Source organism: Elephas maximus, chromosome 4 (assembly GCF_024166365.1).
Source record: "Elephas maximus indicus isolate mEleMax1 chromosome 4, mEleMax1 primary haplotype, whole genome shotgun sequence".
Taxonomy (NCBI): domain Eukaryota; kingdom Metazoa; phylum Chordata; class Mammalia; order Proboscidea; family Elephantidae; genus Elephas; species Elephas maximus.
The window spans coordinates 167,745,754-167,759,944 of NC_064822.1; the positions used below are offsets into that span (position 1 = coordinate 167,745,754).

The 14,191-nt window shown below is 40.7% G+C and overlaps 1 protein-coding gene across 1 annotated transcript; it reads left to right on the top strand.

Moving 5' to 3' along the window:
• Window positions 1–899: 899 nt before the first annotated feature.
• Window positions 900–13,705, top strand: SPIC (Spi-C transcription factor). Its single transcript, XM_049881591.1, has 6 exons — window positions 900–956; window positions 2,388–2,413; window positions 3,017–3,110; window positions 4,772–4,884; window positions 8,149–8,257; window positions 12,667–13,705. Exons 2-6 carry the CDS (start codon window positions 2,411–2,413, stop codon window positions 13,092–13,094), a joined length of 747 nt encoding a protein of 248 aa, XP_049737548.1. The 5' UTR covers window positions 900–956; window positions 2,388–2,410; the 3' UTR covers window positions 13,095–13,705.
• The last annotated feature ends 486 nt before the right edge of the window (window positions 13,706–14,191 follow it).

The following is a 14,191-nucleotide window of genomic DNA, read 5'->3' on the forward strand; positions in this document are numbered from 1 at the left end:
GGCTGTTAATAGTCCAGGCAAAAAAGATTCTGACTCATGGTGACCCTGTGTGTTACAGAACAGAACTGCTGCACAGGCTTTTCTTGGTTGGGTGGTGCAAATGGTTTGTACTCCACTGCTAACCTAAAGGCTGGCGGTTCAAACCCACCCAGCAGCACCATGGAAGAAAGGCCTGGCGATCTGCTTCCATAAGGATTACAGCCAAGAAAACCTTACGGAGCAGTTCTACTCTGTAACACATGGGGATGCCAGGAGTCAAAATTGACTTGATAGGATCTGGTTTGTTTAGTTTTTATAGAAGCAGAGTGCCAGGCCTTTCTTCTGTGGCACCACTGGGTGCGTTCAAACTGCCAATTTTCGGTTTGTAGCGGAGAGCAAACCGATTACACCACCCAGGACCCTGAGAGTTGTATGTTTCGTGTGCTACAGAGTCAGTTCCGACTCATAGCGACCCTACGTAACAGAGTAGAACAGCCTTATAGGGCTTCCTAGGCTGTAATCTTTACAGGAGCAGATCGCTGGGTCTATCCTCTCATGGAGCATGCTTGTGGGCTTGAACCACTGAACTCTCAGTAGCAGCCAAGCACTTAACAACTGTGCCACCAGGGCTCCTTAAGAGCTGTATAGGTCAGAGATTTCCAGTGAGGGTGTACAGGCTAGATGAGCTGCGACCTATGCTGGGCAGGGGTTTTACAGGGCTTGTTACGTTGCTTTTGACCCATAGAATGCAAGAAACTATGTGCCCTTTCAAAATAATAGCTCCTCATATTTGCTGGCTGTATCGTGAAATAGAAATTTTGAAGGCACTGTATCTTTTAAAAAAAATCCCCTCTTGTAGCACTTCCTTAAAAACAGCTACTTAATGCCATTCTGCCAGTGAGTTCTTGAACAATCCCGTCTTTAACAAGTCTGATATTAATGAAGCATCTTCCTAAAGGGTTGAAGCGTTCTTCCTGGTAAGTGTTCAGCTTCTGTTTTTCAAAACACATTGTAATAATTGTTAATTTTCTCCTTTGGCTTAATAAGTGTTTCTCATTGATTGCTTGTTCTGTTACAGGAAATATTAAATTATTGAAGTCATCAATAATGTTTTCAAGCTTTTTCTTCCCTCTGGGTTTACCACTTTTAAGATTTGGTGTAGTTGTAGTGAGCTTGGGGTATTTTAGTCAAGGCCAGCAGCTTCATTTTAAGTACTTTGTTCAAAGTACACATTTGCTTCATGCACATGGATGGAGGCACAATTAATTGAAAAACACTGACATGGCCTTTTAAAACTATTTACTTCTGATGACACTTCTTTAGGGACCATAACCTAAGCAGTAATTTTATAGATTTTCTTCTCATATTACTCTTTTTAACTGAGCAGGGTAGAATTTTTATGTTTGACATATTTATTATATTGATATGAATATTTATAATGTTCACATTTGTTTCTATTACATCATTATATTGTGCAGTGTTAAATGTTAAAGAGTAAACTCACTGTATTTGGAGGATCCCCAGACCCAGTGCCGTCGAGTCGATTCCGACTCATAGCGACCCTATAGGACGGAGTAGAACTGCCCCATAGAGTTTCCAAGGAGGGCCTGGAGGATTCAAACTGCCGACCCTTTGGTTAGCAGCCGTAGCACTTAACCACTACGCCACCAGGGTTTCCGTTTGGAGGATAAATGTGAAGAACTTTTGTAAAAGGAGTTGCTGGATATGATATTTGAAATGATAAGCAATAGTAGAGCCCCTCAGAGAACTCCACGACATCTAAAATTATTAAAAAAAAAAACCAAAAACTGAAAAATAATAAATGGAGAGCTATGCTAAAGTACAACAAGGAGCCCTGGGGATGGAGCAGTGGTTAAGTGCTCGCCTAATAACCAAAAGTTTGGTGGTTGGAACCCACCAGCCACTCCAAAGGAGAAGATTTATAGCCTTGAAAACTCTATGGGATGGTACTACACTGTCCTATAGGGTTGCTATGAGTCGGAATTCAACTCCACAGCAATGGGTTTGGCTCTGGGTTATGCTAATGTAGAAAGAATTATGATGCTTCAAGAATTTTGAAATACTTAATGTTTTGATATATACTCTGAGCTATCTCCATATTCTCTTATAAGTAAGCAATTTTGGCAATCAAATTTAATGTAAATTAAAGCTCTTAACTTTATTTTAGCTACTTTAACATTGAATTTTTTTTTTTTTAAACAGGAGAAAAGCAAAAAGAAATATTTGTAGGAAATTTTGTAGAAAATTTATACTCATCAAAGAAAATCCCTATAGTGTTTTTGGTTGACATATTTTCAGAAAATATTTTTAAGCAAGATCTTTTAATTCAGTGGCAAATTAAAGATCGTATTTAATTCCTTTTTAAATATTACACTTTTTTTTTTCAGAATCATCAATTTGTTAATGAAGCATGGTAAGCTGGCATTTAAAATCTCTTCACTCTTCCTCCATTTTAAAGTTAAAATAGCTGGGTCATCCTAATAAGGGCATGAAATGGGTTGGGAAACAGTTCAATTATAGGTCTTAGAGACATACTTTTGAAATTTAAGAGCACATTTCATTTTTAAGTAACAATTCACATGTTCTGTTCAATGGAAGATATTTCCTTGACCCCTATTTCCAAGTCCAGCTCCCCTCTTCTACAATCCCTTGCTAAAACTCTTATAAGGCTGTTAAATATTATTATATTATAGAATCAATACTGTTTTCTGAATACTTAATTACAGAGAGTGGTTCTCAACTGGAGCCGATTTTGCCCCCAGGGGACATTTGATGATGCCTGAGACATTTTGATTGTCATGACTGTGGAGCTGCTACTGGCATCTAGTGGGTAGAGGCCAGGGATGCTGCTAAACACCCTACAATGCACAGGACAGTCGCACAAGAAAGACTAATCTGACCCAACTTGTCAATAACGACAAAATTGAGAAATCCTCATATGGACCAAATACTATTTTATATTATGAAAATTAGTTGATAATTTAATAACTCCAGAGTTCTGCCATCCTTCTAACAGACTTGTATTGAACAAGACAAACTGGGTCAAGCATTTGAAGATGCCTTTGAAGTATTGAGGCAACACTCAGCTGGCGACCTTCAGTACTCCCCAGGTAAAAATAAGCCATTCCTCCCTCTCCATTGCTACGTCAAATGGCTTGTTGGTCACATACGCATGTAAGAATAGCCACCGGAACAGAGAAGTCCATTTTTATCTAAGGTATCCAGGATTATTTCTAACCAAGGCAAAAATTATCCATGGTTACTCAGCCTAATTAAGAGTAAAGTCTCTATGTAAAAATGCAGAGTGTAGTGAATGACATTCCACACAGAAATACAAAGATTTACAATCAACTGCTGTTATAACTATCTGGTTGGCATGTATTCATTTAATGGAAAAACCCCACTGCCGTCGCGTCACTTCCGACTCATAGCAACCCTAGAGGACAGAGAGGCTGTTGGATTCAAACTGATGATCCTTAATGACAATTTTATTATTATTACTATTGTACTTTAGATGAAAGTTTACAGAACAAACTAGCTTCTCATTGAACAATTAGTACACATGCTGTTTTGTGACATTGGTTACCAATCCCATGACACGTCAACACTTTCCCCTTCTCAACTTTGGGTTTCCTATTGCCATCTTTCCTGTTCCCTCCTCCCTTCTAGTCCTTGCCCCTGGGCTGGTGTGCCCCTTTAGTCTTGTTTTGTTTTATGGGCCTGTCTAATCTTTGGCCGAAGGATGAACCTCAGGGTGACTTCATTACTGAGCTAAAAGGGTGTCCAGGGGCCATACTCCCCGGGTTTCTCCAGTCTCTGTCAGGTCAGTAAGTCTGGTCTTTTTTTGTGTGTGTGAGTTAGAATTTTGTTTTTACATTTTTCTCCATCTCTATCCAGGACTGTCCATGGTGATCCTTGTCAGAGCAGTCAGTGGTGGTAGCCGGGCACCATCTTAGTTGTGCTGGACTCAGTCTGGTTGAGGCTGTGGTAGTTGTGGTCCAATAGTCCTTTGGACTAATCTTTCCCATGTGTCTTGGTTTTCTTCTTTCTCCCTTGCTCCAGATGGGGTGAGAACAGTGGAGTATCTTAGGTGGTCATTCACAAGTTTTTACAAACTGCCGACCTTTTGGTTAGCAGCCAAGCTCTTAACCACTGCACCACCAGGACTCCATTTATAGACATGTTATTTCAACTTTTCAGAAAAGGCTTCTCAATTGTTCTAATTTATCTTACCAATAGATACATTCTATCTGGTGAACAAGAGACCTATTATCTTATAGACTACAGGAATATAGCTTAGACAAGATGCAAATATATTGCCTATTGAGTTTAAACAGGGTATTGCAGGAATAGGTCCCTGGGTGTGGTGCAAATGGTTTGTGATTGTCTCCTAACCTAAACATTGGCAGTTAGAACTTACCCGGCAGTGCTGCAGAAGAAAATCCTGGAGATCTACTCTATGGAGCAGTTCCACTCTGTCACACATGGGGTTGCCACGGGTTGGAATTGACTGGACGGCAAAAGGTTTTTGGTTGTTTTAGCTTCAGGGATACCACAATAAAAGAAATCTTGGGGTCTCAATCTGCAAGGAGCACATAAGGGCAACGCATTCCAACAGCAGCATAATGCGATATACACCATGAGAGAGGTACAAAGTGGTAAGGGAACATAGGAGGAGGAGGAAGAGGGAACAATTATGTAAACAAAAACAACATAAACTAAATGCTATACACTTTGGCTATTTCAGTTTCTTTCTCTGTTTTTAAATTAGATTACAAAAATTACCTGGCTTTCATCAACCATTGCCCTCATGTCAGAGGAAACCCCAATTGCTACGGAATGTTGCCTACAGAGGAACCTGTCTATAACTGGAGAACCGTAATCGTGAGTATATTTGCCAGGAGACCACCCCTGAGTAACAAACAGTGAATGTCGCATTGGCACCAGCCTTGCATGTGGGGTGCCATAGCTGAAACCTCACTTAAGGGCAGCACTGGCTGAAAATGCTTAGTAACAGCCATCAACGGTAATGTAAACTCAATAGTCAAGGTAGATGATTGTCAGTCATGGTGTCAAGATGGAAACTGTCCTTCAGCACTGGGCTCCATCCAGCCTCAGACTGGTTTCAATTACCTCCAGAAAGAGGCAGCAGGATTTGGGTTCCCAGGTTACTGCTTTTCCTTCGTCCACCCAGAAACAAACAAGCAAACAGTTGCAGAGGAATCGATTCTGACTCATGGCGACCCCTTATATGACAGAGTAGAACTGCTTCATAGGGTTTTCAATGGCTGAATTTTTGGAAGTAGATTGCCAGACCTTTCTTCTGAGGCACTTCTGGGTCCGGTCCATCTAGAAAGCTATAAAAAGTTAGGGCTCCCCTAAAAGCCATGGGGCAAAGATCCAAGCAAACCCACATTGACTTTACCTTTGATCCCTTCCCAAGCTCAGAGCTAGCTATATGTATTGGTGTTGTTAGGTGTAGTCCGGTCAGTTTCGACTTATTCCACTACATGTATTGGGTCAATTCATTTATATTTTAGAAGCCCTCTGCAAAGGGAAATGTCCCCACCATCTCTCCATTATTTTTCTTGCACATCATTTCTTAATCTATCCAGTTAGTCAAGCAGTATTAATGTGGTGGAGTATAATATAAAATGATTTTATTTTTCTTCAATCATGCTGTGGTCACCTTCAACCATACTAGGTCAAATGTCCCTTTTCTGTCCCTTAATGACATCTTGGGCAGATTCTATAACTTGCTATTCATGTTCGGTTATTAAATTTTCCAGTTTAAAACTTCAGTCTCAAACCCAACTTCAATCTAGTCTCTTTGCCATCTCTGGCACAGGCTTGACCTGTTAAAAGGGACCTAAAGTAGGTCCCTCTTCTTCCCTTCATCCTACATATCCCTATTCTGGATCTGGCTCCTCTGGGGAGGAATGAAGGGTGAGGGGAAAAGGGTAAATGTCTCATGTCTTAACTCTAGTCCTAAACCTAAGCCTAGCCCTAAACCTAGCTCTAGTCACAGCCCTAATTATTCCACCCTTAACCTAACCTGAACACCTGAACTCTAACCCTAACCATAGACTAGCCCTAGCCTTAGCCCTAACTCTAGCTCTAGTCCTAGCCCTAACCCAAATGCTAACCCTAAAACTAGTCTTTCCTCTAGCTGTAATTCTACCCCTAAATCTAATGCTAGACCTAACCCTAACCCTACCCAAACCCTAGGCCTAGCCCTAAACCTAACACTTACCCTAATTCTAGCCCTAGCCCTACCCCTAACCCCCTCTTTGAAGGAGCTTCTGTTTGAATCAGGTTCCCTGAGTACCTTGACAGTCTTTAATGGCCCTCTGTGAGATAGGCAAGTCCCTGGGTGGCACAAATGGTTTGCACTTGGCTACTAATCTAAAGGTTGGTGGCTGGAACCCACCCAGTGGTGCCATGGAAGATAGGCCTAGCAATATGCCTCTGTAAAGATTAAAAAAACAAAAAAACAAACTCATTTCCTCCAAATTGATTCTGACTCATGGCAACCCCATGTGTTACAGAGAACTGAGTTCTGTAGGGTTTTCTTGGCTGTAATCATTACGAAAGCAGATCACCAGAACTTCTACAGCACTGGTGGGTGGGTTTGAATTGCCAACCTTTCAGTTAGTAGTTGAGTGCAAACCATTTGTGCCACCCTGGGCCCCTGTAAAGATTACAGCCAAAAAAACCCCTATGGAGCAGTTCTACTGTGCAACATGGGGTCGCCACCATGAGTGAGAATTGTCTTGAAAGCAACAGGTTTCTGGTGTGAGATAGACATGTAAATAGCGCTCTCTCAGGACCTCTCCACAAGACATTTCTCTGAAGGGACAGTTTTGGTTCCAGTTTAGCCTCTTCCACATTCACTTAGGATTGCCAGGTAAAACCTAGGACGCCCAATATTTTTATTTGCTAAATCTGGCAGCCCTACCTGCACTTTAACTCCTACCCCCCAGCACGCACTGCAGAGACTCTTGTGGTTGAAGACTCTTTGCCTGCTGGGCAGCCCTCTGATGAGGGCTTGTGGTAAGATGGTTCAAGCCCAGCATCCTCCACAGTGTCTAATCAACCCACCAAAAAACCAAACCCATTGCTATGAGTCTATTCCGACTCATAGCAACCCTACAGGATAGAGCAGAACTGCCTCATAGGGCTTCCTATTGTGTAATCTTTACGGGAGCAGATCACCAGGTCTTTTTTCCCACAGAGCTGCTGATGAGTTTGAACTGAGTGCTTTAACCACTGTGCCACCAGGGCTTCCAACCAACCCACCAATAAAAAAAAAAAAAAACCCATTGCCATCAAGTCGATTCCAACTCATAGCAACCCTATAAGACAGAATAGAACTGCCCCACAGGGTTTTCAAGGAGCGGCTGGTGGATTTGAACTGCCCACCTTTCGGTTAACAGCCAAACTCTTAACCACTGCGCAACAGGGTTCCAATCAATTCACCAAAAAAAAAAAAAAAAGGCAACCAACCAAATCTGCTGCCTTTGAGTCAATTGCAACTCATAGTGACCCTATAACACAAAGTAGGGTTTCCTGGAAGCCACTGGTGAATTCAAACTGCCAGCCTTTTGGTTAGCAGCCAAGCTCTTAACCACTGTGCCACCAGGGCTCCAATCAACCCACAGGGACCTACATATCCTTGCCACATGGAACACAGGCAGTGTCCTTCTGTCCTTTCTATCAGCTCTGCCCTCCCTTAGCAGTCATCTTTCTCCTCTTATATCCTCCTGCCCAGATGGGTAAGCCTGGCTTTCCTTCTTGCTTGGCATCTCAATCTCTAGTAATGATTCTTTTGGAGTCTTCTCTCTTACTGAGCTTTTTTAGGGGGTAAATGTGAAGCAAGCCCCTCTCTTCTCACAGGGAGAGGACACAGAACACCTCTGATTCTGTGGGAGGGCCCTGGGACCCTCGTTCCTCTCATTGTATAGACTTGGGAGAGGGGAGAGGAAGCGGGTTGATCTTTGCAGCCTGTTTTGCCCTGGGGAGCTATCTGGCTGCAGTTGGGGGTAGCACCTTTTATAATATCAGTATGCTTAGCACTCTTTTTGCTTTCAGCCGATTGGGGACCACAGAGAAAGTCCCACTTAACATTCTGCTGCCTTATTTATACAGAACAGTGCTGCGGACTACTATTTTGAAGGAAATATTCATCAATCTCTGCAGAATATCGCTGAAAGCCAGCTAGTACAACCTGCTGTTCTCCAGCAAAAGGGAGGAAAAGGTATGTGGATCCCTCACGCCTTGGATAGGCAGAAGTACCAGCTTTACAGCGATTTCTTATCTGAGTTTGGGATCGTATTAGAGAATGTTGTCACATTTGAGAATAATTTAACTCTGGCTGACTGAGCCACTTTATACCACTGTAAGCCATTCACCCTCAGTGAACCTTCCTGCTGCTTCCCGGAGATTTTAGGAAGCTGCAAATTATCGTTTAGTTCAAATAAATCTGTATTCAAGAATACTGTGTCTATATTTTAGGTTTAGAGGGGAGCTTTTCCATTTTACAATGCTTTTCTGATTATGGGGGCCTAAGGATAGAAATCCTGTTTTTGTTTTGTTTTTTTTTGCAAAAATAGTTTCATAATTTAATATTTCATAAATTTGAAACCATGACATTCTAAATTTAAGACAATGGTCTCATTTATCATACTGGCAAAAGTGTTAAAGCTCAGTTATACCCTCTATTGGTGAAGACGTGGGCTGTACACAGCTATGCACTGTTGGAGGGAGTGTAAACTGGTACAAATGTCAATTGGGCATTATCTATCACTATTTTAAAAGTTCATTCCTTTGGATTCTTAGAGACTGTATAAGCCAGTGGGCTCTGGATTAACTGTGCAAGGTGGGCAAATCAATTAACCCCTCTACCACAGTTTTCTCATTCAAATAACAGATATAATTGCCACCTACATTGTAAGATAGCTGTAAAGAAAATGAGAAAACACATGTAAAACGTTAAGTTCATAGCCTGGCACTCTAGATAATTTCTCAAAATGCCATTAGGGTGTGAGTGTATTTATGTATGTATATGTGTGTATATACATGTGTGTATTAGGATGTTCCTTGCAATGTTGGGATAGTACAAAACGAACTCACCGTATTTGCTGGTGTATAAGGGTATATAAGATGTACCCAAGACAGATCTCAAGTTTACAATGCAATTTTCAAAGTGATACTTTGTATTGTAAAATATTTAAAATGATTTTACATGAACATTTTTAAGGATAACTTTTTATTCCTATATAAAACAGTACACTGTATTCTAGAATCATAAAATTCTGAATATGCAATAATCTAACCCAGCCAGGAAAAAAATGTATAAAATCACAGAGATTAAATAAATATATCCCTGTACTTTGCTATTGAATACTGAACTATGGTAGTAACGTATGGGGAATAACACTTTCCCCTTCTGTCTAGCTGTTTAGTTTATCATCTGTTTTTCTTCAAACAAACTCCAGGGTGTGAAGTCTGTATCTTTCCCACTGATGTTTTGTGTGTGGCCCTATGCCATGAGGGAACACAGCAACCAGCATTTTATGTTTTTAGATCTTAGCTTTCCACCTGAAATAGGAATGCATTTGAAACAGGACAAAATTTCAAAATATTCTGGGCATTCATTATTGGCAGAAAAACGTTGTTGTTGTTAGGTGCCATCGAGTCGGTTCCGACTCATAGTGACCCTGTGTAAAACAGAAGGAAACGCTGCCTGGTTCTGCACCATCCTCACAATCATTGCCATGTTTGAGCCCATTGATGCAGCAGTTATGTCAATCCATCTTGTCGAGGGTCTTCCTCTTTTTCTTTCTTTATTTTATTGTACTTTAGATAAAGGTTTACGGAACAAATTAGCTTCTCATTAAATAGTACATATATTGTTTTATGATATTGGTTAACAACCCCACAACATGTCAACATTCTCCCTCCTCGATCTTGGGTTCCCTATTACCAGCTTTCTTGTCCCATTCTGTCTTGTAGTCCTTGCCCCTGGGCTGGTGTGCCCCTTTAGTCTCATTTAGTTTTATGGGCATGTCTAATCTTTGGCTGAAGGGTGAACCTCAGGAGTGACTTATTACTGGAGGCCATACTCTCAGGGTTTCTGAAGTCTCTGTCAGGCCAGTAAGTCTGATTTTTTTTGTGAGTTAGAATTTTGTTCTACATTTTTCTCCAGCTCTGTCTGGGACCCTCTGTTGTGATCCCTGTCAGAGCAGTCAGTGATGGTAGTTGGGCACCATCTAGTTGTGCTGGACTCAGTCCGGTGGAGGCCATGGTAGTTGTGGTCCATTAGTCCTTTGGACTAATCTTTCCCTTGTATCTTTAGTTTTCTTCATTCTCCCTTGCTCCTGAAGGGGTGAACTATGGATTATCTCTGATGGCTCCTCACAGGCTTTTACAGGGTCTTCCTCTTTTTTGATCACCTTCTACCTTTAACAAGTATAATGTCCTTCAGGGGTTAGTCCCTCTTGATAACATATCCAAAGTATGTGACATGAAGTCTCACCATCCTTGCTTCCAGGGAGTACTCTGGCTGTACTTCTTCCAAGACAGACTTGTTCGTTCTTCTGGCAGTCCATCGTGTTTTCAGTATACCATGGGCATGTTCTTGTTGTTAGGTACTGTCAAGTTGGCTCTGACTCATAGCGACCCTACTTACAGCAAGATGAAACATTGCCGGGCCCTGTGCCACCCTCATGAGCCCATTGTTGCAGCCACTGTGTTAATCCATCTCATTGAGGGTCTTCCCCTTTATCTTTGACCCTCTACTTTACCAAGCATGATGTCTTTCTCCGGGGACTGATCAGTCCAAAGTATATGACACAAAGTCTCACCACCCTTGCTTCTAAGGAGCATTCTGGTTGTACTTCTTCCAAGACAGATTTGTTCATTAGAGGTTAGGATTTATAACACATATTTTGGGGGGGTGTAAGTCAGGCAATAACAGTATGTAGAGAATAAATCAAAGTGTACCTTTCTTCTTCCCATGCAAGTCCCCAGAAGTAACTGTGTCAACAGTTCAGTATTCTAGCTATATCTAATCTCAAGGTCCCTAGGTAGCACAGTTTGTGCTCAACTGCTAACTTAAAGGCTGGCAGTTCTAACCCACCCAGTGGTACCACGGGTGGAAAGGCCTGGTGATCTGCTTCTGTTAAGATTATGGCCAAGGAAACCCTATGGAGCATTTCTACTTTGTAACACGTGTGATGCCATTGAGTTGGAATCGACTCGATGGCAACTAACAGCATGTCTAATCTGTATATTGCTTTTATTTATCTAACATGTTATTTACTTAAAAAGCACATGATTCCATTTTTGTAATATTTAAAGGATAAACATGTATGTTTGTGTATGTAAAAAATAAGAAATATTTTCCCAGAAATATGTAGGATAGACTGGGACTTTTACCTTCTGTCTCCATTTGAATGCCTTACCATGAGCTTGTAATATTTTTATTTTTAAAAAACACAAAAATTTAAGTGCTTTTTACAAATTAAAAACAAATTTGAAAAGATGGCGATCCCTTAAGATTGACTTGCCCACCGGATGTGAGGCAGAAGGGTTTTGTTTAAGGCTGTGACTTTAGTTCTTGTATATTTTGGTAAGTCCCTCACATTTCTCAAGTCATAAACTCAAGATAATAAAAGGCAAAAATCCTTTGAGGGTTTGGGATGAAGGATGACTGATGCAAGCGTATTGCTCCCCAGAGACTGTTTAAAGCAGTCATTTGAGAATCCACTATCCTACTTTCTCAATGGGAAGGTGGAGTTTGGCTGTGGATTTTTTAGCTACTGACAGATCTGATGGGGCATCATGTTTACAGGCCAGTTCGGAAGTCACAAAATGGGCTGTCTTTTAGGCTAAAGAAATCCAATCAACAAACCAAACAAAACACACCACAATGAAATCCTGTGTTTCCTGTCTAGTTATTTTGAAATCTAAAGGGCTGTACGGTGCTCCTAAAGAGATAAAAACTCTGATAATACCATTTCATTTCATGGCAATGAAAAATACCACAATGCCAATTTTCAATGCTCATAAAAGTCATGTGAAAATGGCATGAAAATCTTTTTGGCATTTTCTACTCCAATTTTTTCTATTCTTTGTTTTTCAAGTAATTATGATGCAGTCAAAGAGTTAGCCTTTTTTTTTTTTTTTTTTTGCCTAAGTCATTATTAATTCCACTAATTACCTTATATTTGCATGCTGTTTTGCATCTACAAAATGCATTCACATTCTTTACCTCATTTGACTTGGCTCATTTGAATAAGATCACCAGGCCTTTCTTCCAAGGTGTCTCTGGGTGGACTCAAACCTTCAACCTTTCCAAACTGTTGGTTAGTAGCTAAAAGCATTAACTGTTTGCACCACCCAGGGACTCCTTTCCAATTAAGGACAATATAAAATTTTTGACATCTTCCCCAACAAGTAAAGGTCCAGTCGAAACTTCATTTGGCCAAGTAGACTCTTGACATTTAAGTCCCGGAAAATGATGCCATAAATGCATTCCTAAGAGGGTGAGTAGGAGGGAAAGCTAGTCCCAATGCAGCTTTTAATTCTGTAGTTACTCAACAACCCTGAGGATGTGCTCTGTTCAACCAAGATGGAGTTTGACATTGCTTTCCTCCATTTTAGGCAGGAAGAAACTCCGACTGTTTGAATACCTTCATGAATCTCTTTGTAACCCCGAGATGGCATCTTGTATTCAGTGGGTAGATAAAACCAAAGGCATCTTTCAGTTTGTATCAAAAAACAAAGAAAGACTTGCAGAACTTTGGGGAAAAAGAAAAGGCAACCGGAAGACCATGACTTACCAGAAAATGGCCAGAGCGCTGAGGAATTATGGAAGAACTGGAGAAATCACCAAAATCCGGAGAAAGCTAACTTACCAGTTCAGTGAGGCCATTCTCCAAAGACTTTCTCCATCGTATTTCTTGGGGAAAGAGATCTTCTACTCACAGTACATCCAGCCTGATCAAGAATATCTCAGTCTCAATAACTGGAATGCAAGTTATAATCCTATGTATGCCAATTACCATGAGCTAAATCACCCAGATTGCTAAATACACCTTCACATTTAATGGCTTCCTGGCATCAGAAACCTCCACTAGCTTCAGGATTTTTCTCTTAAAGCAAACACCGAAAAGAAAAAAAAAAAAATCAGTTAACTTGTTGCTATCTTTTCTAAAATAGCGTACAATCTATACAAACATTGGTGGAAAATTCTGCCAGTGAACAACTTTAAAATGAGCACCTCCCATTTGGAAGTATAGACTATCCGTCCTTGCTATGACTATTCTCTATGCAACTACTTTCTTTTAGATTAACAATGCCAATAGAGATGATTTGATTTATAGATTGATTTTAACATTTTTCTGTCATTCACTCAGGTTAAAAATTTCTCTATCTGATAGCTTTAATAACAAAACAAAAAATGATTGCGTATTATGTACACATTTGCATCATTCATGATACAGTTTTCATGCCAGCCTATGTTCATGGCTTTAACAACTTCCAGGGAAGATAGTTGTGATGCCTGCTCATGAACATCATCAGTGTCACTTAATTGCAGATGTAAAAAATGCTGAATTGGCAAATGTTTTGCTATATATTTTTTTACTATTAAAAATATAATATAATTAAGGCAATTAAAACAAGTAATGAGCACATTAAAATAAATAAATACAAACTTCTTTGGATATCCTGAACCCTATTTTCTCTGCACTTCCACTCAAAGTCTGTAGGGGGCTAAAGAAGTGATAACGGAAAAACGCGTTGCCGACGAGTCGATTCCCACTCAGTGACACTGTAGGACACAGAACTGCTCCAGAGGGTTTCCAAGGAGCACCTGGGGGATTCAAACTGCCGACCTTTTGGTAAGCAGTCCAACTCTTAACCACTACGCCACCAGGGTTTCCAAAGAAGTGATAGTCTAAGGAAAATGCTTCGTGATAAAACTCAAAACCTGACATCTCTGTGAAATCATCTTTGCAGTTCACTCTTCCCTTGAGCAGCTCCAGCGCTAACATTTCTTGCTATTTACCACAAGGAGGTGCTGTTGCCTCGTTTTCTTTCTGGCTCAGTCTTGGAACAAGGTTTCTTCTTCCCTTTACCTACTCTGGCTGGAACAGTTGAAACCAAAAACCAAACCTGATGCCGA

Excerpts from the sequence above, each read along its gene's own strand:
- SPIC (XM_049881591.1), top strand. Across the intron at positions 3,111-4,771 it reads CGACCTTCAGTACTCCCCAG|ATTACAAAAATTACCTGGCT; the intron begins GTAAAAATAAGC and ends TTTTTAAATTAG. Across the intron at positions 8,258-12,666 it reads CCAGCAAAAGGGAGGAAAAG|GCAGGAAGAAACTCCGACTG; the intron begins GTATGTGGATCC and ends CCTCCATTTTAG.